Source organism: Mixophyes fleayi, chromosome 4 (assembly GCF_038048845.1).
Source record: "Mixophyes fleayi isolate aMixFle1 chromosome 4, aMixFle1.hap1, whole genome shotgun sequence".
Taxonomy (NCBI): Eukaryota; Metazoa; Chordata; class Amphibia; order Anura; family Limnodynastidae; genus Mixophyes; species Mixophyes fleayi.
The window spans coordinates 162,442,362-162,467,838 of NC_134405.1; the positions used below are offsets into that span (position 1 = coordinate 162,442,362).

At 39.9% G+C, this 25,477-nt stretch overlaps 1 protein-coding gene across 9 annotated transcripts in view; it reads left to right on the top strand.

Moving 5' to 3' along the window:
- Window positions 1-25,477, top strand: part of MAGI2 (membrane associated guanylate kinase, WW and PDZ domain containing 2) — a 768,432-nt gene that overhangs the window by 504,233 nt on the left and 238,722 nt on the right. For all 9 annotated transcript variants that reach the window (XM_075208713.1, XM_075208714.1, XM_075208715.1 and 6 more), the window contains 2 exons: window positions 2,912-3,127; window positions 7,761-7,971. In XM_075208713.1, the coding sequence (XP_075064814.1) occupies window positions 2,912-3,127; window positions 7,761-7,971 (427 nt within the window). The remainder of the gene's footprint in view (window positions 1-2,911; window positions 3,128-7,760; window positions 7,972-25,477) is intronic.

Sequence of the window (25,477 nt, forward strand, 5' to 3'; positions counted from 1 at the left end):
GTAGCATGCGTTTGGGGGCGGGTGTCTGCATTCTATACTTGGGGTCTGCATTGTATACTATCACTAGTATTCATTGTGTTTTATATATTGGTTACTAATATGCTCTCTGTAATGTATATCATTCACTAGAATGCTTTCTGCCTTTTAGAGTGGTCACTAGAATGCTCTTTGTATTGGGTGGTCATTACAGGGGTTAACGCAGGATTTCAAGAGGGGGATTTCATTCAAAGAGTGTATGAAATGGGTGTGACTATCACTTGAGACAATGTTAGGCTGCTCTCCATCTTTTCCCATCCCCTTCAAATACACGGGCAATGGTAGCCAACTGTATGGATTCTGTTGCCTTTAATGCGCAGTACAGTGTGAAACGGGATATACATCCCAACTATCTTTACAGATGGGACAAAGTTCTTACTATGCGGGACAGTCACATATAATTGGGACTTCCCCAACAGAATCAGGACAGTTGTCAGACTGTCCTACGCTCTCCTCAGAGCAATCCCGCCTGCCCGATCGGGACAGCTTTGTCCCATAAATGGGGAAGTTGGGGAGTATTGTCTATTAGCCGCTGCTCTGTCAGGATGAGAGCTTAAGTCTGATATGATTAAATAGAATATTAAATGCCAGGCCCAAATAAAATATTGCATTGATACATAAATGAATCTTATTTTCAACTCGGATAAATGTTTGACCAAATGTTTTCAAAAAGGAAACAATTAGCCCAGTAGGAGGTAATTAGGTTGAGCAAACCTTTTTGTGAGGAGACCTATTTAAGATATGCAGATCACAGACATCCGTTGTTTTTATCAATCATTCCACTTCCTAATTGACTTCCTTTCAATAGGAAGTGTAAACATAAAGAACCACTAGATGTAAATGAGAGAGCCATATGCCTAGGTGAGAATCTTGGAGACAAAGGCCACATTTGAATGCCTACACAGGTATATAGTAACATGGGATTCAAAGGAAAATGTCTTCATAGTTCATATTTTGGGAAATCTGTGTGCGTTCCATACTGAGGAGCATAAATCACACCAGGGTTGTGAATGACAGGTACTGGCGGTATCTAGGAACAGCTATAATCACATATCTTTGGAAAAGGTATGTCATGTCATAATTCCATCATGTTTGGTATTTAAATGTGCGGGAGATTATGACCGGTTTATTGAAGGGGGAGTAAGGTATCTGGGATATATCTGTGAATTACCCAAAGGTCAAAACTTTGGGAATATTTGTGAGAAAACTATGGTGACACCCAGGGGACATCCCTGCCCCCCTATTAGCGTTAACACGCCCCTGTGAAGAACGTCCCATTTAATTTTGCTTAAAAAACCTGTGTTGGGAAGGGACCAGTTGTCAGTTTCTTTGGGATCAATCTAATTGAAGGACTGTCCATCTTTTCTGCCTACCCCCAGGCATACAGATTATGGTAAGTAAGTAATGCTCTGTACTTTCATCCCATTTGTTTTTATAACTGTTTGCAATTTTTTACTTGTATGTCAAATCTTTATCTAACTGTTTTTTTTATTCTCTGTAAGCATTGTACTTTTTGTATGTTAAATCTAACAATTTAAAAGTTCTGTCCTTATTGCTCTAAAACAAATTAATTGCCTGTTTAGAAGAGACAGATTGCTTGGCTGGATTAACTCTTAGAAACCAGTGTGTGAACGGTTAACTGTTTAGCTACCGGAGCACAGAGTGTGCAATTGGGTGATTAAATCATAGGTTTGCTATGGGCCTTATTCGTAGCTGGTGGCAGGTGCTGAGAGGTGTGAAGCGTGCGTCTGTGTTGGGAAGGGACCAGCAAAATCTGTAGCCTTAGATGAAGAGGTGAGTGTGAGATTTGGGCTGGAATCCTGTGTGTTGCCTTACAGTAAGCTTCCAAGTCACAAGTGTGCAGAGGGTGTTTTGTGACCGATAAAGGGGTTCAGGAGCGGTTTCCTGACAAAATAGAGGTGATATATTGTATAACTGGTGGAATATATGATAAGATATCTAATCAGGGACTAGCTAGAGGGGCTTATTCCTGACACTCTGCACAGCAGAATGGGTACCAATACAAATGGCACTGAAGGTGTAAGGAGGGGAAGTACGGAGCAGCCTGGCACTTCCAAAGTGCTAGGCCCTCCCCTTTTCCCTGTAAAGGCTACCCAAATGTTAGGAGGCATTCATATTGCACTGGCTGTGGGGAAGGCTTTACTAGTATTGGCACCAGCCCAGAGACTGCCTTTGTATAGGGAAAGTATCCTGGTCTACTACAGAGGCAATTTTCAAAATAACCCCACCAGACCCCACATAACATTAATTCCTACTCCACATATTATAAATACCACTCCACCCTGAACAATAGTACCCATCTGGTATTATTAAAAAAAAAAACCCTCCCCCACGCACATAACATTAATCACCCATGTCACCTACCTATTTTCCAAAGCTGATTGAGACAGCTTTGGAAAAGACAGGAAACCGGAGGAGTAGACAGGAGTCCTACTTGCTTTTTGTGACCGTAGTGTTTTTCTCCCTTTCATAAAGATGCCCCTTAGGCCAAACACATATATTTGGTCATAGCAGTAGCCAGAATTAAGTTTTCCAATGCCAATTCAGGTCTCCGTTCCAAGCACGGGCATGAATAACCACAGATATTGCAAAGCATGCACAATGTTTGTGGGGGAAAAACAGCAAAATTGAAAACAGCTGATAATTTTTTATTTCAATGGATAATCACTGAACAGTTATATGGCCAGATGCTAGATTGCTAGTTCCAGGCTAGAGCTTACTTATGATTTGTATTATTTTATTAGGTCTCTTGTTTACAATCTCTGTTATGCTTTGCAGTTCTTGACATGCCTCGTAAAAGTTAATCTCTTTTACTTTCTTGCTAATAAACTGGAACTGTTGCATTTATTTACAGAAAATTACTACGGCACACCAAAGCCTCCAGCTGAACCTGCTCCACTTTTATTAAATGCAACAGACCATATATTTCCTGGAGGCATTCCAAGGATTGAAGGGAAGCGCAAGCGCAATAAATCTGTGAGCAACATGGAGAAGACCGGAATTGAACCTCCGGAGGAAGAGGAAGAGGAGAGGCCTGTAATAAATGGAAATGGAGTAGCAGTTACACCAGGTTAGTGCATTTTGATATGTTGCATTTCTAAGGGAATCCAGTTTTTTAAAAAATGTAGCCTAGTATTAATCTGATAGATTTAGAAGTGATTCTGTCCTGGGCATCATAAATAGATACAACATAAATCAGTAATTTTGCACCTAACATACTCCTTGCCCTGCTACCTAATCCATCCAGTTACTTTTACCTGAAATAATTGCCGGCTGTTAATGATCAAAAACAAAGCAATTGAAAACAATAAATAAAATAAATCGATCACTATGCTGCCTGTTAAATAGTTCTGCCACAGCCATCTATTCTTATATGCATAAACCTTGTTTGGTAAAATCATAAACATAGCTCTAGGTCAGATTTGATCACATCTGTCAGGTAATAGGTGCTTTGTAGAGCTGGAGTATTATTTTTATTCAGTCTAAGTGGCTCAGTCAAAGTAATTTTGATTTGTCATTAACCCGTTTTGTACTCCAGTATGGATTATCTGTTTGCAGCTAGAGTGGAATCCCCTGCACCTTTTCTTGTGTACAAAATAGTGGAGGGATTGATTCTGAAAACATTTTCTTGTCCTTTCTGATTCCGTTTCACTACACTTGTGATTGATGCAAAAGATGGACAATAAGAATATATATTTTAAAGGAACATGTGTAGGGCATGAATTAGTTTAGCCAGTAGTTTTTGTTTTAAATGTGTGTTTACATGCCGAGTACAACACACATACTTTCTAATATTTATATATGTTTGTCGGGAGAAAATAAGCCCCCTCTCATTTGCCCAAACTCTGCCTATTGTCTGCCCAAAACGCCCACTTTTTGTCAGAACTCAACCCAATTCCTTGTAAACTTCGCCCAATTCGAGGTCCACAAATTGGGACTGTCCAGCCAAAATCAGGATAGCTGTGAGGTATGTGCACACATACAGCAAAAGTACAGTAAGTACAATAACATTTTTGTTTTTATTTTAGCAGTCTATGGGTGCTGTCAGAAATAGTGTAGGCCACAAGTAAGCATTGGAATTGGTAACATCTTCCCTCAAAAGATGACCTGTTTTCCCGGGAGTCTGGGAGAACTCCCAGGAATTTGGGCGTTTCCTGGACACTTTGGGAGAATAGGAAAGTATGGTCAACAGGGCTAAGTTATTGACCTGTATATAGGTGTCTTTTAGCTAACTAACTTTAACTAAATGCAGACTTGAGATAGGGGGAGCAGTGGCTGCTTACCCGTGCTCTGCTGCTTTAAAATTACTATCAGAAAAAGGTGTCCATGTTCTTCAAAGTATACAGTCATCAATAGACCCAGCACTCTTGGATCATGTAAACTGGATCTAATTTGATGCATCTGTTTTAGCTTCAGTCTACTGCAGTCTACACTTAATCTGGCAAAATAGGAGCCATCAAACTAACTAGAGTCTCTCCAAGCTAAAGATAAGAACAATAACAAAAAATGTAAAAAAATAAAACCCATAAAAATTGAGAGGTTATATTTACAGCCCTGTGACTATTCCTGACAAAACCCCGAACTTAAAAATATGGATTGGTCATGAAGGGCGGCTCTGGGCATGAAGTGGTTAAGTTTGCTATGGTTCTATTCCCTTTATTTGCCTTTTAATCCATTGACAATGTACAACAATATCTTCCTTATGACCCTGACTTCATATTTCGCTGCCTGGTTCGACCCTTTGCCTGTTATTTGACTTATTTGACTCTGCCTTTTCGTCTGTGAGATCATCCCCAAGCCGCAGAATCGTGTTGCCCGCTATCCACTCCATTAGACTCACCTGTGTCAGCTGTGGTTTTCCTTCCAGAATTCCAGCTCAATCTTGCTCTGGCACCTTGCACTGTGTTGCTCTCCAGTTCCATCTGCACACAGGCCACTGCTGCTACTACACCCATGTTCTACTCAACGCTGCCAAGCAGTTATACTGGTGGAGATTGATACTATATCTTATTGCAACTTGGTTAAGTTACCACTACTTGAGATTAAATCCCAGCGACTGCCAAACTTATCTGGTTCTATGGGAAAGAGGGTTGCTAAAGGTGCAGCTCTTGTCAACAACAGTTTCTGGTAACTTAAATCGTAGGGTGCTTCATGACATATATGTCACGACATCTCCTCTCATCACTCCCTTCTTGCCCCATTCTCCCCACTTATACCCACCTTGTCCCCCTTCCCATCCTCCTCTAGGAATGTTTTTTCACCACCCACTTACCAATGCTACCACCCATTTCTAGCCCTCCCTTCTTCTCCTCCTTAACTCTGGTATCTACCAATGAAGTACGCACCTTCTCTCACTCACAAGGTCTTCTCCCACTTTGCTCACCTCCTCAACCTATCCCTTTCGTCCAGTACATTCACCTCCTCTTTCAAACATGCTTTCGTCTTTCCCATACTCAAACACTCATCCCATGACCCCGCCTTTCTTTCTACTTACCGCCCTAACTCCCTTCTTCACGAATCGGTTGTTTACAACCGTTTCACCTCCTTTCTTTCCTCTCACTCCCTCCTTGACTCACTTCAATATCGATTTTGCTCCCTCCACTCCACTGAAACTGCCCTGACTAAAGTCACTAATTACCTTCTCTCCACCAAATCTAAGAGACACTTCTCCTTTCTTATACTTCTTGACTTTTCTGTTCGCTTCAATAGCATGGACTACCACCTCCTTTTGCAAACTTCAATATACTGTCCTCTCCTGGTTTTCCTCTTACCTCTGCAACTGCTCCTTTACTGTCTCCACACCCAACTCAACCCTCCCTTTCTGTTTCTTTACCTGTCAGAGTTCCCCAAGGTGCCATATTTGGATCCTGCTCTCTTCCCTCTACACCTCCTCCCTTGGTGACCTCTTCAGCTCCTTTTGGCCTCCAATACCACCTGTATGCTGATGACACACAAATCAATCTTCAACTAGCGTTTCAGGGCTCCCTCATTTCCCCCATTCTCTCTTCCTGTTGTTAACACTACCCTCTACTCTGTCCCTCAAATTCTCTGCCTAGGGATCATCCTTGACTCCGCCCTCCCATTCAAGCCTTCCATTCACTCCCTCAAATCATGTTGCTTCCACCTCTAGTATATGTCCAAGATCCGTCCCTCTCTCACCATAAGCTATCAAAACTGCTATTCACTCTCTTATATTCTCTTGCCTTCATTACTGTAACCTCCTCCTCTCTGACCTTTTGGTAGGTCCCACCCTGCCTTGCCCCTCTACCCATACTCCTTCCTGCCCACTCCGCCAACGACTGCAGCTTCACTTCCACACTGATTACCACTTCCACCTCCTGCCTTCAGGACTTCATCAACATATATTTATATAGCACATGCACATTTCATATCCCTGTACTGCTCATGCTGCTTCACTCCTGTGGAACAATCTCCCATGCCCTATTAGATTACCCTCTGTCAGATTAGTCTCTTCTCTCCAAGACTCCTAGTGTGCCCATTAAACTCATTTCTTTACTCAAGCCTGTCAGCTCTCCTCCTAACGCCTTTGCATCTATGATCACTTCCACTCCCCCACATGGTGCCACCCTATTTGTGTGTTCCCCTTCCCTTTTAGGATGTAAGGTGTCACAAGCAGCGGCCCTCGTTCCTCATGTTCTCTTCTACTATTGCATCACCCTCTCTACTTCTAGGCCTGCTTCCTTAGCCCTATTTTCTTGAGCCCAGGCCTATTTAACATTGGCTTTACCTTTACTTTTACTTACTGTGCCGTAAATAACTTTATCTCTGTATCTGTTTATCAAGTTATCTGTGCAATTAAGTAGTAGATGTATGGTCTTTGTATTATTATGTTTAGTTTATTAACTTATGTAATGTATTCTGGATCATTGCTCTCTATGTATACTATTTCACCGTAAATTTCACCTACAGCTCTGTAGACCTTTTGTGGTGCCTTTTATAAATACAAAATGATGATAATAATAATAATGAATTGTGAAACTGGATTTAGAAATGCAGATTTCAAAAGTGTAGCATCATGCATGTTAGATAGTGATATGGTTGGGTTATATATAAACCCAAGGAAGTAATCAGCAAATAGAGCTAGCTTATAGTCATGGCTATTTATAAACAAACTGGATACATAGGGGTTTTGCTTTACTGCTAAAGTCAGTGCTTCAGAGCATAATACAAAAATAATGGGGAGAGAGGTCACCATTGGTGTGTTGCATTTAGAACGGGGGAGGCCATTTACTATTACACATACTGTTGAGTGGTCATATAGTGCTAAACTTTTGCTTACCAGATAATCCCCCAATTACATTTGTTTAATTATGCATAATATGAATTGAATCGACAAAATCTTTTTTTCTGCATATGTTCTTGAGATAAATGCAGGAAATATAGTTTAGTCTTTTTCATAAAATAAATTTTTACTCAAGGAATTGAGCATTTTATGGATGAACACAAACAAATTAAATCCATTTTGTATTATTGAAATAGTCCATTGTTGCTTAAATTCAATTATGCTCTTAAATTGCAGCAAACCAGTGTACTTATTCATTTTGCTCTGTCACAAAGCATTGCTCTTTATGTATTTAACCTTGGTCTTTTGGGTTGACTTGAGCAGCACTTCTATATGTAGAAATGCTCAGAACAACACTGAGGACAGAGGTGATAAAGGCACATTTATATGTCCTATGCAGAATCAAGTGAGCATGAAGACAAGAGTACAGATGCCTCAGGTGAGATTTCATCCCAGCCTTACTCTGCTCCAATGTACTGCCACCCAGATGAGTCAAAGGAAAGCTCGGATCTGAAGAAACAACTGAAGCCTGACGAGAATGATGAGCTTGGGCTGTTGCCTGATAATTGGGAAATGGCATACACAGAAAAAGGAGAAGTCTATTTTATTGAGTAAGTACATATATATTTTTTTCTTGATCCAGGTATGATAATGTTGTGTTGCCTGTTCAAATATTTGAGATGGGCAATAGCAGTGTAGCTCTGACCTTCAAACCTATAAAGGGTCATAATGAATATATCAGAGTGCAATGGAGTGCCACTGTACATCACAAATGTTTATTCAAATAGTTGCTAACCGATCTGAAAATACTGCTAAACACTCACCATTTTAATGTGGTGGATTATAATAAAGAGCTTTGCATGTATGGTGGCTGTTTAGTTTTTTCAACTTCTTTGTCTTTAATTGCAAATTACCATACATGATCATAAGCGATTCTCATTTTTTTAATTATATAATTTGTATATTGTTTTCCGCCTTGAAGACATTTCCAATAATAAAATAGTACACTCTTAATTTGTCATCTATATTTTTACCTTTTGTATTTTATTTTCTATTCAGACCATGATATAGGTTCAGCTTTTGGGTAAGCCACTCAGGCTTAATTATTTCTACATAAATGTGAAATCTACCAGCTTTCTCTAAGATAAACATGACAAGCCCTGATCATCTTGTATTGCAGTTTTTGCCAATCTACCTCTTTACATTATTTTGCTGTTACCTTTTCCAGCCAGACCTGTATTATGTTTCTCTGCTAGCTTACTTGACTTTTTTTATTTTTTTTATTTATTTATTATTCTGTCCCATGCTTTACAGGGAGGTCTCTATTATATTGTATAATTAAATAGAAGTTGAAGCAAAGCAAAGATACATAGACAGTGTTAGGTAAAGTGATTTATTTATTTTTGTTTGTTTTTTTTTAAAAATGAGATCTCTAATTATATAGATCTCTAATTATATATTTTTTTGTTGTGTTTTTTTTATTACGCATTATGTATTGAACAGGTAAAATAACAACATTTTTAATTAGACTTCACTGCTGCCGCTAAACAAAAATAAAGTATGAACAAAACTAGTACAGAAGTCTGGGCTATGTTGATGTGTGAGATTAGAGTGAAATATATTTTAGTAGCAAAATAAGACAAGTGAACAATACATTTAATACAGTAGTTGACTAGATATGAAATAATTGTATTCTTTAAAGTTGCTACATTATGCTCTTGTAGATTCTGATGGTTACTGTTTAGCTTGGTAGCCTCTGAACATAGGCCTTAAAGCAGTGGTTCCCAAACTTTTGCAGTTCACAGCACCCTTAGCGTCTCCAAATTTTTTCAAGGCACCCCTCCAAAATAATTACTCTGCAGCCCTCTGTTACGCTGCCCCCCTCTGCTGCCACTCTGTCCCCCTCTGCTGCCACTCTGTCCCCCTCTGCTGCCACTCTGTCCCCCTCTGCTGTCACTCTGTGCCCCTCTGCTGCCACTCTGTCCCCCTCTGCTGCCACTCTGTCCCCTCTGCTGTCACTCTGTCATGCTGCCCCCCTCTGCAGCCCTCTGTCACGCTGCCCCCTGCCACTCTGTCCCATTCTGCTGCCACGATCCTCTCACTCTGCCCCACGCCAGCCATAAAAAAAAAATAAAGAACAGAAACGTACCAATCCGCCGGGACCCAGCAGACTCCTCTCTCCCGCAGCTGTCACTGAATATTGACGTCAGTAACAAGCTACTGCTGGAGAGAGGAGGATGCTGGGTGCCGGCGCCCGGTGGATTGGTAAGTTTCTGTTCTTTATTTTTTTTTTTTTATGGCTGGCCCCGCGGCACCCCAGTGACAGCGCCGCGGCACCCCTGGGAGCCGCGGCGCACACTTTGGGAACCGCCGCCTTAAAGTATTGGATACTTGAAATGTATTTCTGTGGAACATGTTGGAGAATAAATCATTATCGATGATGATGTTGATTAAGTAGTCAATACATTTTTGGGAAAAGAATGTGTGTACTGAATAGTTCTTCATAGTGCTGCATACAGTTTCTAATAACCCAAAATCTGGACTTCACAAATCTAGCTTAAATTTAACATTTACACTAGTTATATTAATATTATGGTAATTGTTTGAAATTGATGCTCATTTTCTTTCTCTCTACAAAAACAAAAAGTTTTTGGCAGTTGATTTCTGTGACTTAATTTATTTTCATGGTGCGTTTTGTCTTTTCATATATGATAAATAACCTGTATTAGTTGCTCATACTGTCTGTTGCCACTGCTTAAAATGTATTTTCAGGATTTCTGCAATGGGAAAGATTATTTTAATATATGCAAATACATCATTTAAATGCATCAAGCAGATGGATACAGAAATTACATGCTTTTTGAGAAATACCTAATTTAGTGCGACAGTAATAAAAGATTTAGGACACTGCAGTTGCTTGCCAGGAATGTTAGGGCCTTAGCATCAGCAAATGTACTTGTTTCTGATTGAAAGTTGTGCCAGTTTATTATTAGACATGACTAGCTCTAATTTGACATTTCTTAATGATGATCGTTTAACAATGCTTAACCTGTTCTATATGAAATGTATTTCTAAACTTCCTTGTAAGAGGTGGGTGAATTTATACTAAAGCTGTAAACCAGTTTCTCCCAAGGAAATGTGTTTTTTTGGTTAAGATAAAAAGTCAAAGAAATAGTTTAACATTCTGCATTGATCATGACTACAGTATTGGCCAAAAGTTTTGAGAATGACACAAGTATTTGTTTTCACAAAGTTTGCTGCTTTAGTGCTTTTATAACTTTTTGTCAGATGTTACTATGATATACTGAAGTAAAATTGCGAGCATTTCAAAAGTGTCAAAGGCTTTTATTGACAACTACATTAAGTTTATGCAACAAGTCAATATTTTCTGTGTTGACCCTTCTTTTGAAGACCTCTGCAATTCGCCCTGGCATGCTGTCAATCAACTTCTGGGCCACATACTAACTGATGACCGCCCATTGTTGCCTAATCAATGCTTGGAGTTTTTCAGAATTCGTGGGTTTCTTTTTGTCCACTCGCCTCTTGAGGATTGACCACAAGTTCTCAATGAGATTAAGGTCTGTGGAGTTTCCTGGCCATGGACCCAAAATGTCAATGTTTTGATCCCCGAGCCACTTAGTTATTACTTTTGCCTTATGCCAAGGTGCTCCATCATGCTAGAAAAGGCATTGTTCGTCACCAAAATGTTCTTGGATGGTTTGGAGAAGTTGCTCTTGGAGGATGTTTTGGTACCATTCTTTATTCATGGCTGTGTTCTTAGGCAAATTTGTGAGTGAGCCCACTTCCTTGACTGAGAAGCAACCCCACACATGAATGGTCTCATAATGCTTTACTGTTGGCATGACACAGGACTGATGGTAGCCCTCACCTTTCCTTCTCCAGACAAACATTTTTCCAGATGACCCAAACAATCTGAAAGTGGATTCATCAGAGAAAATTATTTTACCCCAGTCCTCAGCAGTCCAATCCCTGTACCTTTTGCAGAATATCAATCTGTTACTGGTGTTTGTCCTGGAGAGAAGTGGCTTCTTTGCTAGCCTGCTTGATACCAGGCCATCCTCCAAAAGTCTTCACCTCACTGTGTAGATGCACTCACACCTGCCTGCTGCCATTCCTGAGTAAGCTCTGCACTGGTGGTGCTCGATCCCGCATCTCAATCAACTTTAGGAGACAGCCGTGGCACTTGCTGGACATTCTTGGGAGCCCTGAATCCTTCACAACAATTGGACCTCTCTCCTTGAAGTTCTTGATGATCTGATAAATGGTTGACTTAGGTGCAATCTTACTAGCATCAATATCCTTGCGTTTCCTTGCAGATTACCATGGTTAACAGAGGAAGAACAATGATTTAAAACACTACCCTCCTTTTAAAGCTTCCAGTCTGTTATTCTAACTCAATCAGTCATCTCAAGCCTTGTCCTTGTCAACACTCTCACCTGTGATAACGAGAGACAACTGGTACTTTTGTGGCAGGGCTGAAATGCAGTGTAAATGTTGCTTTTGGGATAAAGTTCATTGTCGTGGCAAAGAGGGACTTTGAAATTAATTGCAATTCATCTGATCACTCCATGACATTTTGGCGTATATGTAAATTGCCATCATAAAAACTGAGACAGCAGACTTGATGTATAAAATAATATTTGTGTCATTCTCAAGTAAGTAATAAACACTATACATTATAAATTGGGCAGCACGGTGGCTTAGTGGTTAGCACTTCACCTTACAGCTCTGGGGTCATGAGTTCAATTCCCGACCATGGTCTTATCTGTGTGTAGTTTGTACATTCTCCCTGTGTTTGCATGGGCTTCCTCCGGGTGCTCCGGATTCTTCCCACACTCCAAAAACACACTAGTAGGTTAATTGGCTGTCTTCAAAATTGACCTTGGTCTGTCTCTGTGTGTGTATGTTAGGAAATTTAGACTAAGTTCCAGTGGGACAGGGACTGATGTGGTGAGTTCTCTGTACAGCGCTGCGGAATTAGTGACACTATATAAATAAATAATGATGATGATCTACCATTAATTTCATCCCTATTTAACCAATAAGTGTCTGTACATTTAATCGGCTGTGTTAGTAAACACTAATGGAACTGTCCATGGCTGCGCATGTATTATTCGTATACATATACAACCGTATATAATATTGATGCTTTATTTGTTCCTAGTGCTCAAAAGTACATATACTGCCAACGTTGTTTTTTCACTTCTAGACTGACGCACATTAAAACAATTCAAGCCTACTTGTCGATGAAGTGCTCAATTCCTAATTTTTCTTACAGTATAGGCAAGGCAATAACATGGAATTGGTGGGTCTCCTAGCAAACCTTTAAAGGGACAGCTTTCTGCTCACCCTCATTTTACGGCTGCACTCTATTGCTAAAGCTGAAAGATTTATAATTGCTCCTCACCACTTCCAGGAACAGATTTTGGGGTTAAAAGCTTCTCTATACAGATGGACACGTTGGAATAAGCAGGTCGTATTTTTATTTTTACACTTAAATTGAAGAGTGCAGTTCATGAAAAAAATTATATATATATATATATATATATATATATATATATATATAATTATACTTTACTTTACTCCTATCATCATGGCGGGGAGGGTAAGTGAGAAAGACGCGGGGGTGCGTTTCTCGTCAGTTTGGCCCCACTCCCAGTGGCACAATGCCAGGATCGCATAATCGTGCTGCGGGGGAAATATTAAGTGGTTCCACATGAATCGTCACTTCACTAGGACGGTCTTCTCTCCTTTGAGTCCAGGAGAACTACCCCAGATTCGGAAGTCTCCTAGACATTCTGGGAGAGTAAGCAAGTATGTCTGGGTCTGTGCCATTTCGTCTGAGTTTCTCAGTATACAGAATGTTAAAATGTTGCCTGTATTTGTGGGACAGTCAAGACATGACAGAGGTTTTGGAGGCTTTATTTTCAGAAATGTTAAAAGGATAATGTATATTATAAGAAAGTATTAAATATACTTACACTTGTAAGTATTTTACCTATTGGCTTTAGTATTCAGATTCCTGTTCTTTATTCCATGTTTTAATCACTTTCCAAATCAGGTGAGTGCCGTAGGGGTCTTAGAAAATGTCTTAATATACATCTGGTATGTGTCATAAATTGCATATTATATGCATTTCACATTGTGTAGAAAGTTTGACACAGCATGCCCTCTAAACCATAATTCATGTTAAAGTCAATAGTATTTTTCTTTCATGATAGAATTATAGATTGTAGATAATAGATCATTTTATCTGCTGATTTCCCATTAGAGTCAAACTGAGCGAGTAGAACATTTTATTCTTTGAAATCAGAAAGAAAGGACAAATGTTTGCTCACTAAATAAATCATAGTTGGTTCTTCTGAGGAAAGTGCAGATGCAGATAAAAGGTTAAAATCAACTAGTCAAGCAGAGAAACGCTTATTTGTGAAAATCTGTGTACTGTAAGTGGGCTAAAATAGCTGTACAGGTTCTTCCAAAGTCCTTTTCTCTTCTGTTATCCATTGGCCACAACACTGGAAAATTGTACAGTATGCAAGTTACACAACTTTAGCACACGGGGGCAGTAGACTGTGTGTGGAAATGTTCCCCCTTAGGAAAGTATTTCTGAAGCTTTAAACTGTCATAAAATCCAGTGATTGCATTACTTTATTTTATTATATACATTATGAAATCTATTACGATTCCTACAAGTAAAATCAGTCTTCTAAAATAAATGGACATCACAGAGCAACATTTTAAGAAACATGATAAAAACTGAAGATAGTACTGTATGTCAGTATGATCTGTGCATAGTTCTCCACATACATCAACAAATATCACAGGCACAAGAGTTATGTGGTTGCTGTTGGCAACCAGAAAAGTGTCTGTCAGGAATATGTCCTGTAACACTACAGTAGAGAAAGGTCATGCTGTGTCTGAGAAGGGAACGTTCTGACAGTTTTTGATAAATTGGACAGCTTGGAATTGTTTACAATCTCTGCTATTTTATATAGATGGTAAGTAAAGAGCTTTTACACATTTTATTGAACATGTAGACTAGGAACTGGATATCTCTTACAGTCAAGTGAGTGGGGAAAACTTACCTCTACCTAGTAATTTTCTGTCCAGGAAGGAAAATATAGAAGACAACAGAAGTCTTTTGTTCAATGGGTGAAAAGTCTTGGATCTGGCAAAAATGGGAGTAGGACTTAGGGCTTTTTCCAATGTACAATGCCCCCAAACCAGTGAAGATTATAGTCAGCAGTAGGCTTCGCCAGGGGCCTCCAGACATTTTCATATTAAAATAATAATGTTCAAATCTGTTTTTTGTTTTTTATTCCAACATATTAAAATCATTTTGTAAGTTCTCAGACCATTCTGCATCACAGTCCTCCGCTTTGATGTGGGTGGGGATAGCACATGCTATAGCCAGCTGTATGGCTACATGTGAAAGGAGCAGTGTCATGATGTAAGAAGAAATTGGAAGAAAACAATAAAAGACAGACTGAGCGTTATATACTGAAACAAGCAGGTTGCTCCAATTGCACAGAATTGTGATGTGAGGCTCCTGTCAAACGGATGTGGTAGGTTTGTGATGTCAAACATCCCTGTAAATGGAGCAAAGTTCCATGTAGAATAAAGGAGAACAATTCAGACTGGGTTCACAAAATGTGTTGTGAACATAGCTGTAAGCATATGCCCATGTCTGTGATTCCATAGGGATCATGCTGTTCTATTTGTTCACACATTCTAAATCCTAAGGAGTGAGATTGTAATTTAGGAATCAAGGAAACCTTGTTAAGCACATTGTTTGTGATTGTGTAAACGACAGAATCCAGCACATCTGGTATTCCTAGCAGGCTTGCTGTTTATAAAGTACTGTACATCTTTCCATAGCAGTAGCTAACATCTGCTCATTATGTGCATGTGTTTATTTCATGCACTATGCTCCAGGCACTCTGTGACTCTGACCCACCTTTACCATCCAAGAGCAAAAAAGCAAAAAAGCCACAATGAGATTTGATAGTCTTTGAATGTAGCTGTGTATATGTTACATTCGTCTTTTGGTTTAAAAATCTATACATGTTATTGAGTGTGTGTGTGTGTGTGTGTGTGTGTGTGTGTGTGTGTGTGTGTGTATATGTATGTATGTATGTATGTATGTATGTGTGTGTATATGTATGTATGTGTGTGTGTGTAGATGTATATATGTGTGTATATGTATATATGTGTGTATATGTATATATTATTGTGTGTGTGTGTGTGATTAAAATGTACCCAACTATGCTAACCTTGTTTAAAACATTACATTTTTATGTTTCACTATTTATTCGCTATATGAAAACAAGCCCTTCTTCCACTTAGGTCGTTATTCTTTTAATTTTCCACAGGGGAATGGCAGACTTCTGTGTGTATGCTATATCTTCTAAATGGTAGAGAGATGAATGTTCTATAGAATGTATAATCTCCCACAGTATGATCCCTCATAATTAACCAATAGCGCTTTTATTTTACTTTGAAACTAGATTGGAACCTGGGTATCATTGGACTATAAATAAGTCTATTAATTGCCAGTAAAGCGTTGTAGAAGTACATTATTTGGTCCCACAGGAACAGTGTTTTTTAGCTTGTCTACAATTGTTTGAAAGCCTATATATAAATAAAGTACTGTAAGCAAGAGTCACTTTGCTGCTTCATTATGCCATCTCCTTATGGTCTAACCTGGGCACTCTGTGGATGTTCTTTATAATTGGGCTAATTTTTTATTTTTTTTACACTGACTAGTTTAATCATGGGGAATAACTTGTTATAAGAAACGTGCATCAGTGTGCAATTAAGGATGGTGCTGACTCTAAACAAAGGAGTGCAGTCATTATGCTGCACATTCTGTGTAGATGAAAACTATTTTGTGTAAACTGGTAATTCTTTAATTTCGTGCAGAAAAAATGTCCAATTTAACGTTGCACATTCTGAAACAAACAATGTAGAAAATGGCATAATTTACTAGAACAATTTGATTATTCCATAGTTTCACAAATATTGCAGTTTGTTTTTTAGTGCATGAAATAAACACATGCATGTGACCGGATGGAATTACTTCGCCACCGGGTCTGTTGGGGGAGAAGAAGGATGAACGGACGTTCTTCCTGTACAGTTTATCTGGGTTTCTCTCACCGTCGGTAACCCACTACTACTGACCACTCTTACCGGTGTCACCTGCCACCATACAGTCGCCGACTAGGAATGCCAACTGAGCAATAGGCTATTTCAGCAGTGCCTAGAACGCTTACTTATGGGTGGCTGGTATAACTGCTACAGCGGCTTTTTGCTGTTGGCTGGCTGGTACTTCCTGACCACTTACTAATAGTAAGTTACTATGAATCAGGACCGCTGGGTAGCGGGCAGAGCGTTGACACAGTGATGCTGAGTTCAACACAGGACAGCCAAGGAATGGATTAAAGTGGATCCCAAACTTTTTCAGTTCAAGACACCTTAGGGCTTCCATAATTTTTTCAAGGCACCCTTAAGCCAAATTAATTACCAAGTAGTCCCTCGCCTTGCTTACCACCGGCCCTGGCTGAGGCACCCCGGAGATTTCGTCAAGGCACCCCAAGGAGCCTAGGCGCACAGTTTGGGAACCACTGGGTTGGGGTGTAAGCTCATATCTGTTGATCACAGGATACAGCAGGTAATAGGCCCTAGGCACAATTTTCAATGCAGCGATGTTTGTTTTGCTCAAGAGTCCTGACAAGGTCCTTTCCACACTAGTTAGTGGTACTAGTGATCGTCCAGAAGTGCAGATGGAGTAATACAGTTAAAATACAAAATACAGCTCTTATTTATTGTTTCTGACACACATGTTGACAGGGGGGCTAGTTGGCACCACAAAGTCTGAGATATTAAATGCAATGTTTATCATCAGGATGTAATATGTTCCCTAAACTTAGATTCAAATGCAATTTAAACTTAACAAAAATGTACATAAATCTTTGAATTGCTAAATTACTTGCTGTTAGGTTTCCTATGTCTCTAAGACAGAGGATGCAAGTCAAACGACCCCTTCTAGTGCATTTAGGCTAAATAATGTGTTGGTCACTCACAAATGAAAAGGCCAATTAGCATGGGACTTCCTACCAAATACAAATTTCTTCCAACATGGCATATTGCTACATTACCAATACAAAACTACAACACAATGTCAAAAATCAGTAAGTTATTTTTATGTAATCCAGCCAGATAAAGTGCTAGTTTCTCAAGTGTTACTATGTACACAACACTACAATATTTCTAAGAAACAAACAGTCTGGTGTAAGGGTTCCATTAAACACAAAATGGTTCCCTTTTGAGTTATTTAGGACTCTACTTATCAAACTGAGAAATTCTCCATCTCCGGAGAAAACAGTTGTTTTCGCTGAAGATAGGGCTTCTCTTTATCTATCAAGGGATCACCGTTATTGGCAGTCTCATCTTGATAGCTTCTTTTGCAAAAGGGAAAATTATTTAACAAGGATCACGACAGCAATTCTTCTTCTGTTATCTCCATCGCTGGATGGCGACAGCAGAAGATAAGGAATGAAAAAAAGTGCTTTATTATATGAAGAATAAAGCATTTTTTCTTTTTGCAATATTTTTATAATATATATATATATATTTTTTTTTTATCTGTTTAAAAAACGGTTTCACTTTGTTTACTGATTTATCAGTTGTTAATGGTACACCACTAACCATGCAAACCAAATGTTATTGATTTAATAATGCTGAATATTCTACCTACCTTTGTTCTAGTTATGATAAATGTTCCTCATCACACTGTCGATGAGCAAAGAAACTTAGTCAATCGCAAAAATGTCTTTCCAACAAAAGTAAAAAAAAACAACTGTGAATTATGTACTTATTCAACAGGCCCAGACTTGTTATTGGGCACATTAGGTTTATGGGATTGACAGCATATGTTTCTTCTTATTTTCCCTTTGCACAACAGCACTTTTTTTTTTCTCAGCAGTAAGAAATGAACAGATTGATTGGCAATCCATGTGTATTGGGTGTTGTGACTGGATCACTGATAAATAACTTTTGGTATAAATTTATTTAAAGGAAATAGCGCAGGCTGCTTATTTATAAAATTGCCAATGCACTTATTTTTGATATGGTGTATATTGTGAGATAGGAAATCGTTATCACTGAGACCAGTGTAGAAAAGTTGTTTTTTCTGTTTACCCTTGCTAAAGGAAATACCTTATTTCTGATGTATATATCTGATACAATGAGCCTTTGTTTACAAAGCCTGTTGTTTATTGTGATGTGGAAAACTGGCTTGTTTTTGGCTTTTGTTGTTCTGTGTGAATATGTATTCCGAACGGTCTGAAGAAAGACCCCTGCTAATTAGATCTTTTGATGTGTGAAGGTCCAACATTGAAGGCAGGAACTTCCAATTAAGACTGGCTCCTGGATTCCCTGCATCTGAAAACCAGTAGCAGGACATCACAGCATTTCTAGAATTTGACATATAAGTGTAAATATGGCTAGCTTTCCAATGCATGTAAATCCATGTTTGTGCTAATAGAGTAAAAATAGTCTGTGTAAGAACTGTATAAAAGATGAGCTGTGTGAGCATGTAATGTATTATTCTGATGTTCCATCTGACTTGACCACTGATACCTTAAATCAGTGGAACTGTCCTTGTCAGGACAGTTGAGCAATAAACATCACTCTGCTTCAAGACCCTGCTTGACAGCTTCTTCAATATTGCTGTAATCCTGTGACCTGCTGATTAGACACTAAAATCTAATCAGTTCTCCGGCTGATTCTAAGGTTGGACCCAGCTCTCCAGTACCACCGCTCTGCCGCTACCCTGCAGCTCTGGTCAGTGTGATAAGCCAGCTGGATCCATCCACTTCAATCCTGTCCAATAGTAAGCGGTCCGGAGTAACCAGCCCAAGTGTACCAGCACAGGAGTACACTAGCAGTGACAGTTATCCAGAAGGAACGTGGTTCTGAGTGCCATAAAGGAGCTCAGTGGTGTCAGCATTGTAAGCCCCTCCTACTGCGACAAAATGGCGCATTTGGGATAACGTAAAGGAACGGTGGCAAAGTAAGCCCAGCCGTTTCCCAGCAACAGACAGGGTGGCATAGGCGGTCCATCCTGTCACAGGTGTAAATATAAAAAAAATTTGGGTGGGTTGGGTCTCTTCTGAGCATAAACATTGCAGGGCTCTTTCACATAATGTATGGTTGGTGTTATCACTGACCGTTTGTTGGACTGGCTTTTGTGCTTTTTACAATACTGTTCACATATCTAATAACTGGAAAAAACAGATATTGTAACTGCACCATAGTGAAATATTTGCTAAAACTGCACAGATCAGGTGGAGGAGGAGGTAGAAGGCAGAGAGAATACAGATGGGAGCATAAGTTATCACATATTCAATAACTTTATCTTGAGCCATGTTAATAACACCTAGGAAAATAGCCTAGAAAATGGTTTCTGAGAACTATAGCGGCCCATCAGTAACTGAACAGAAGGAAAGTAGTGGACAGAATTACAAATATATTGCATTTTTCACCACCTTTGTTGCTGGTTGTCTGTATCCTGTTCAGTTTTCATGGTGTCAATTTGTAACAACAATAAGTCCTTTACTGAAATATACAGCATTTTTATGTGACTTTAACTTGTTTTATGTTCAACACCATTAAATTTATTAAATTGTAAACTCTCAGTTAATACAACAAACATTTTCAATTGTTTCCCATGACAATTTAACTGTATAACACTAATCACAACTGTTTTGTAAGATTTCAACATTAAGTGGTAGTTGTAGTAAAATCCCTGTGTCACCATGTGCATGAGCCCATAAACTCACAATTCCCTTAACACAGCTTAAAGAGGTCTGACTGCCAGGATTGTCATGTGACCTTGCATGCTGTGGTTAAATTATTTGATTGTCTGGTGTAAGTCCAATTCTTGCAATACTTCTTTGTGAACAAAACCAAACAGAATATTTTTATTTTGAAAGCGGTAATGGAGACTAAAGTGAAACTTGCCTATTATAAACATCTCATTTTGTTGGCCTATCCAAATATTGAAACAATCAATGTAAATAATAGTCCTGTGATAATGAGCGTAGCCCATACTTGCCTACTTTTAGTAGGCGACGTCCGGGAGAGGGGCATGACTAATGGGCGGCATGGGGCGGGCGCCTCGAATCGCGTCATTTTGGCCCCGCCCCCACGAGCAAAATGACGCTTTATCGCGGGGGGCAGGGACAAAATGGCACGATTCTCGGTGAATCGCGTCATTTTAACCAGGGAATTCACGGATGCGGGAGAAATGCCAGCTCTCGCCGGAGCCCGGGAGACTGAGTCGGGAGTCTCCCGGACTTTCCGGGAGAGTTGGCAAGCATGGCGTAGCCAAACTAGCTAAGGTAGACTGAAAGCAGACTTCCCTAACCATGATAAGGACACAGATGGAATCCTGTGCACTGGCTTAAAATGATTAGATGGCCGCCCTCTCGAAGTAAGTTATTATTTTAAGCCAGTGCATTGGATCACTTCCTCCTCTGGTGCAAAGAAATAATTGCCACAAATGACCATTATGATCAAATTTAAACACTGGAACCTGTAGGTCCAAAATGTTACTTCAGGACACCCCATTTTACTTGGTCACGCTATTTTACATTCCTGGTAATAAGTAATATCCATTCACCATTTTTTATACTCCCTACATGAAACAACATTTTTATTCATTGTAAAATACCAAAAAAACAAACCTAAAAATAACAGATAACATATGTTTATGATTTTGCAGTCAAACAAACATTTTGACACCTGGTATAGATATGAATAGTATACAGATTTATATAATTGTGCTTTAGGCACTACTGTTAGCTAAATGTATATTTAGTATTTGAACACTGTGCAGAATTCTAATTATGCGCTTGTCAAGTTACTTATTGATAATACTGTCATTGAAACAATGAGATGTTCCTGTGATGAAAATGAAAGCTTCTTGGTCTCAATGCTTTGTCAAGTGACTTGTTTCACATATTGATGGGATACTGCAAATGTGTATTCATAGGGCTCTTAAAGTGGAATGAAATATAATTAAAACTGCACATTTTGATTTATAACACAAGTACTGCTGAACACCTCCCAATGTCTCCTCTATAACAATAACCCCTTTGGCATCCATTCAGGCGTGCATTTTGTGTACTGCATCACTTGTTGGAATGGTAGTATGTGCCAGGATACAGAGGAAAGGACTGAGTTGGGGTTTGTTTATTATTTCTTTTTTACACCTGTAGTAGTTTTACTGTGTTCTACTGAAATAAATTAATTAACTTATCATCGAATCCAGGTTTATTTTTGTACTCCTATAAACATTCAGGTTCTGACAAATACTTATATTTGGCCAATAGGAATCTGAATCCCGATTTCCCTGTATTTTTTCCTAATGTGCTTACAAGAGTTAGCATTCAGTTCATTATTCAGCAGAATCTTTTTTTTTTTTTTTTTTTTTTTTATTTGAATTTGGCTAAATTTTAAAATCTGGTATTGAAACATCACCAAAAATTAGACTTTCAAAATATTTAATGTGCATCAAATAAACAGTAATAACGTCTTCAAATAAGATAATCTGGCAAGTTCATTGTAAAACAATACCCCCAGTTCATAAAGTATTGCTGCCAACATTTATGAAAAATTTCCATGTACACGCATATTTTTTGGACTGAGTTGCTATGTAATGGTGCAATGTCAAAGGGAAATAGTCTGTATTGTTTAACACAAAAATATTGAAATGATGCATACATGTGTACTGCACAGCATAGTAGCATAGCATATTACACCCAAGAGCACCCAACACATTATACTTAGCAGTGTTCACTTTGATGGCCAGTAAGGAGTATAATATAATGAACTCATCAGAGCGCAGAATGTTATAATCTTCCTAGCATGTTACACAACTATTGACTGTTATAGAATGCAGAGCCAAATCAAAGGACCAAAACATACCTCATTCTGGTAGCTAGTATTAAAAAAAGGCTTATTCTCTCTGTCTATATTCAAAGCAATGCCCATTCTGGTTATTAGTATTCAAAGCAGACAACATTCAGGTGGCTATTATTTAAAACTGTATTCATCAGTATTTATAACAGAGTTCCTTGACGATTGGGATGCATGGCAGATCCTATCCTAAGGATTGGATTGCACAGCAGCTTTTATCCTGGCGACTGGAATGCACAGTAGGGCCTATCTTGGCGACTGGAATGCACAGCAGGGCCTGTCCTGGTGACTGGAATGCACAGCAGGGCCTATCCTGGAGATGATTGGAATGCACAACAGGGCCTGTCCTGGTGCTGATTGCAATGCAGAGCAGGGCCTGTCCTGGCGCTGATTGGAATGCACAGCGGGGCCTGTCATGGCGCTGATTGGAATGCACAGCGGGGCCTGTCCTGGCGCTGATTGGAATGCACAGCTGGGCCTGTCCTGGCGCTGACTGGAATGCACAGCGGGACCTGTCCTGGCGATGATCAGAATGCACAGTGGGGCCTGTCCTGGCGATGATCGGAATGCACAGCGGGGCCTGTCCTGGCGATGATCGGAATGCACAGCGGGGCCTGTCCTGGCGATGATCAGAATGCACAGCGGGGCCTGTCCTGGCGATGATCGGAATGCACAGCGGGGCCTGTTCTGGCGATGATCGGAGTGTACAGCAGGGCCTGTCCTGGCGATTGGCATGCACAGCAGGGCCTATCCTGGAGATGATTGGAATGCACAACAGGGCCTGTCCTGGTGCTGATTGCAATGCAGAGCAGGGCCTGTCCTGGCGCTGATTGGAATGCACAGCGGGGCCTGTCCTGGCGCTGATTGGAATGCACAGCGGGGCCTGTCCTGGCGCTGATTGGAATGCACAGCGGGGCCTGTCCTGGCGCTGACTGGAATGCACAGCGGGGCCTGTTCTGGCGATGATCGGAGTGTACAGCAGGGCCTGTCCTGGCGATTGGCATGCACATCAGGGCTTATCCTGGTGGTCAGTGTACAAAGTGGTGGACCAGAGGGGACCAGAGCTGGATTAAGGCACTTTTGGCAGTGGACAGGGGTCAGCATGGGCACTTTGATCAGTCTGTTTCTATGCTGCCCCATACACAGCTAGATGTGATACAGTGTGTGTGTTCTGACACATTTCTCTCATAGCTAGTATTAACTTTTTTCAGCAATTTCTGCTACAGAAGGCTCTTCTATGAGATTGGACCAGACGAGCTAGCCTTCGCTTCCCATACGCATGAATGAGTCTTGGGCGCCCATTACCCTGTCGCATCTTCTCTCCCATCTCCCCTCTCCCATCTTCCTTCTCCCATCTCCCCTCTCCCATCTCCCCTCTCCCATCTCCCCTCTCCCCTCTCCCATCTTCCCTCTCCCCTCTCCCCTCTCCCATCTTCCCTCTCCCATCTTCCCTCTCCCATCTCCCCTCTCCCATCTTCCCTCTCCCATCTTCCCTCTCCCATCTTCCCTCTCCCATCTTCCCTCTTCCATCTCCCTTCTCCCCTCTCCCCTCTCCCATCTTCCCTCTCCCATCTCCCCTCTCCCCTCTTCCCTCTTCCATCTCCCCTCTCCCATCTTCCCTCTCCCATCTTCCCTCTCCCCTCCCCTCTCCCCTCTCCTCTCTCTCCCCCCTCGCTCTCATACATATATATATATATATATATATATATATATATATATATATATATATATATTCAGCTGTGTTATTAAAACCTCTGACTGGGACTGTAACATTGCTATTGAGAGGTTATGGTACTGTCTGAAGGAGCAGGTTATTCCAACCAAATCTGCTGTATTTAAAGTTTATTTGCAAGTAATTTGTCACAAGAGTTTGTCTATGTTTTATCAGAAGTTTGACCCCATCGTGAAACTACCTAAAATGGTTGCTGAGCAGAAAACTGCAAGTGATTAACTGTATAGTTGCTGGGAGAGGTTTGCCTTTTTCATTAGATTGTGAAGATTGTGTTCCGACACTGGCAGTCGTGTATTGTGCAGAATTCCTGTTTCTTACACACAGCTCAGGAGTCGCTTATATGTCAAGTCGATTACTGATTTCATCCTTTACACGTCAATAAGCTTCATGTGTCCAGCTGAAATTTTGCTTTAACCTGTGGATTACAATTTATGTGCACTACTGTAGTCTGATATTTTTATCATTTGTTATTTTAAAAATTGTTTTGTATGACTTTTTCTCTAATCAATTATTATATAAAATAACGGAATTAGGAGAGTTTGAAAGTTTTAATCAATATTCCCAATTTCGGTGCTAGAATACCTCATTGATCGTTTAGTAAAGCTATGATATTAGACGAATAGAATATTTGGGGATTCGATATTGGCAATCTATCACAGGATGTCACCATATCTTGTCATAAATTATCGTAATGACTAGGTGACAAAATTCTTATATTAACTATGGCGATTAGATAATCCCGTTGCCTTCTAAAATATATTATTGGAAACTTATTCTAGGTAGCCATTTGTTTCTTCCAAAACTATAGTCCGCTCCATTAGTTAAAATGACAGGGAGTGAATTGCTAGCTCGCTAACAAAGGTCTAACTTGGGGTTTGGGCAATATAAATTTCTATAGCGAACAGGCAAGGTACTAATCTTGCCTAAGGTATATTCCATTTACATAATGGTGGTCATACACAGCAATAGCCCGATGCGTGTTTCGCTGTGATGGCTTTATCCAGGCTTTTGTTATTGCTGTGTATGACCATTATTTAAATGAAATACACATCATCATCATCATTTATTTATATAGCGCCAACATATTCCGTAACGCTTAGGCTAGATTATTAGCTCGCCTTTTAGCTACAGAAATTTATATTGCCCAAACCCCGAGTTAGACCTTTGTTACGGAGCTAGCAATTCACTCCCCGTCATTTTTAACCTAATCTGCGCTAATTGAATAGTTGTTGTTTTTTCCATGTCTATTGACCTTGGCTCAATGTAGCAGTAGTAACCATGCGACTTTATTTTTCCATTTGTTTTGAGAAAACGCCTAACTTAAAGCAAACTAATGTGAACTGTTTGCCTGTGAGCTTAGAACGTCTGCCTAATCACTGTCA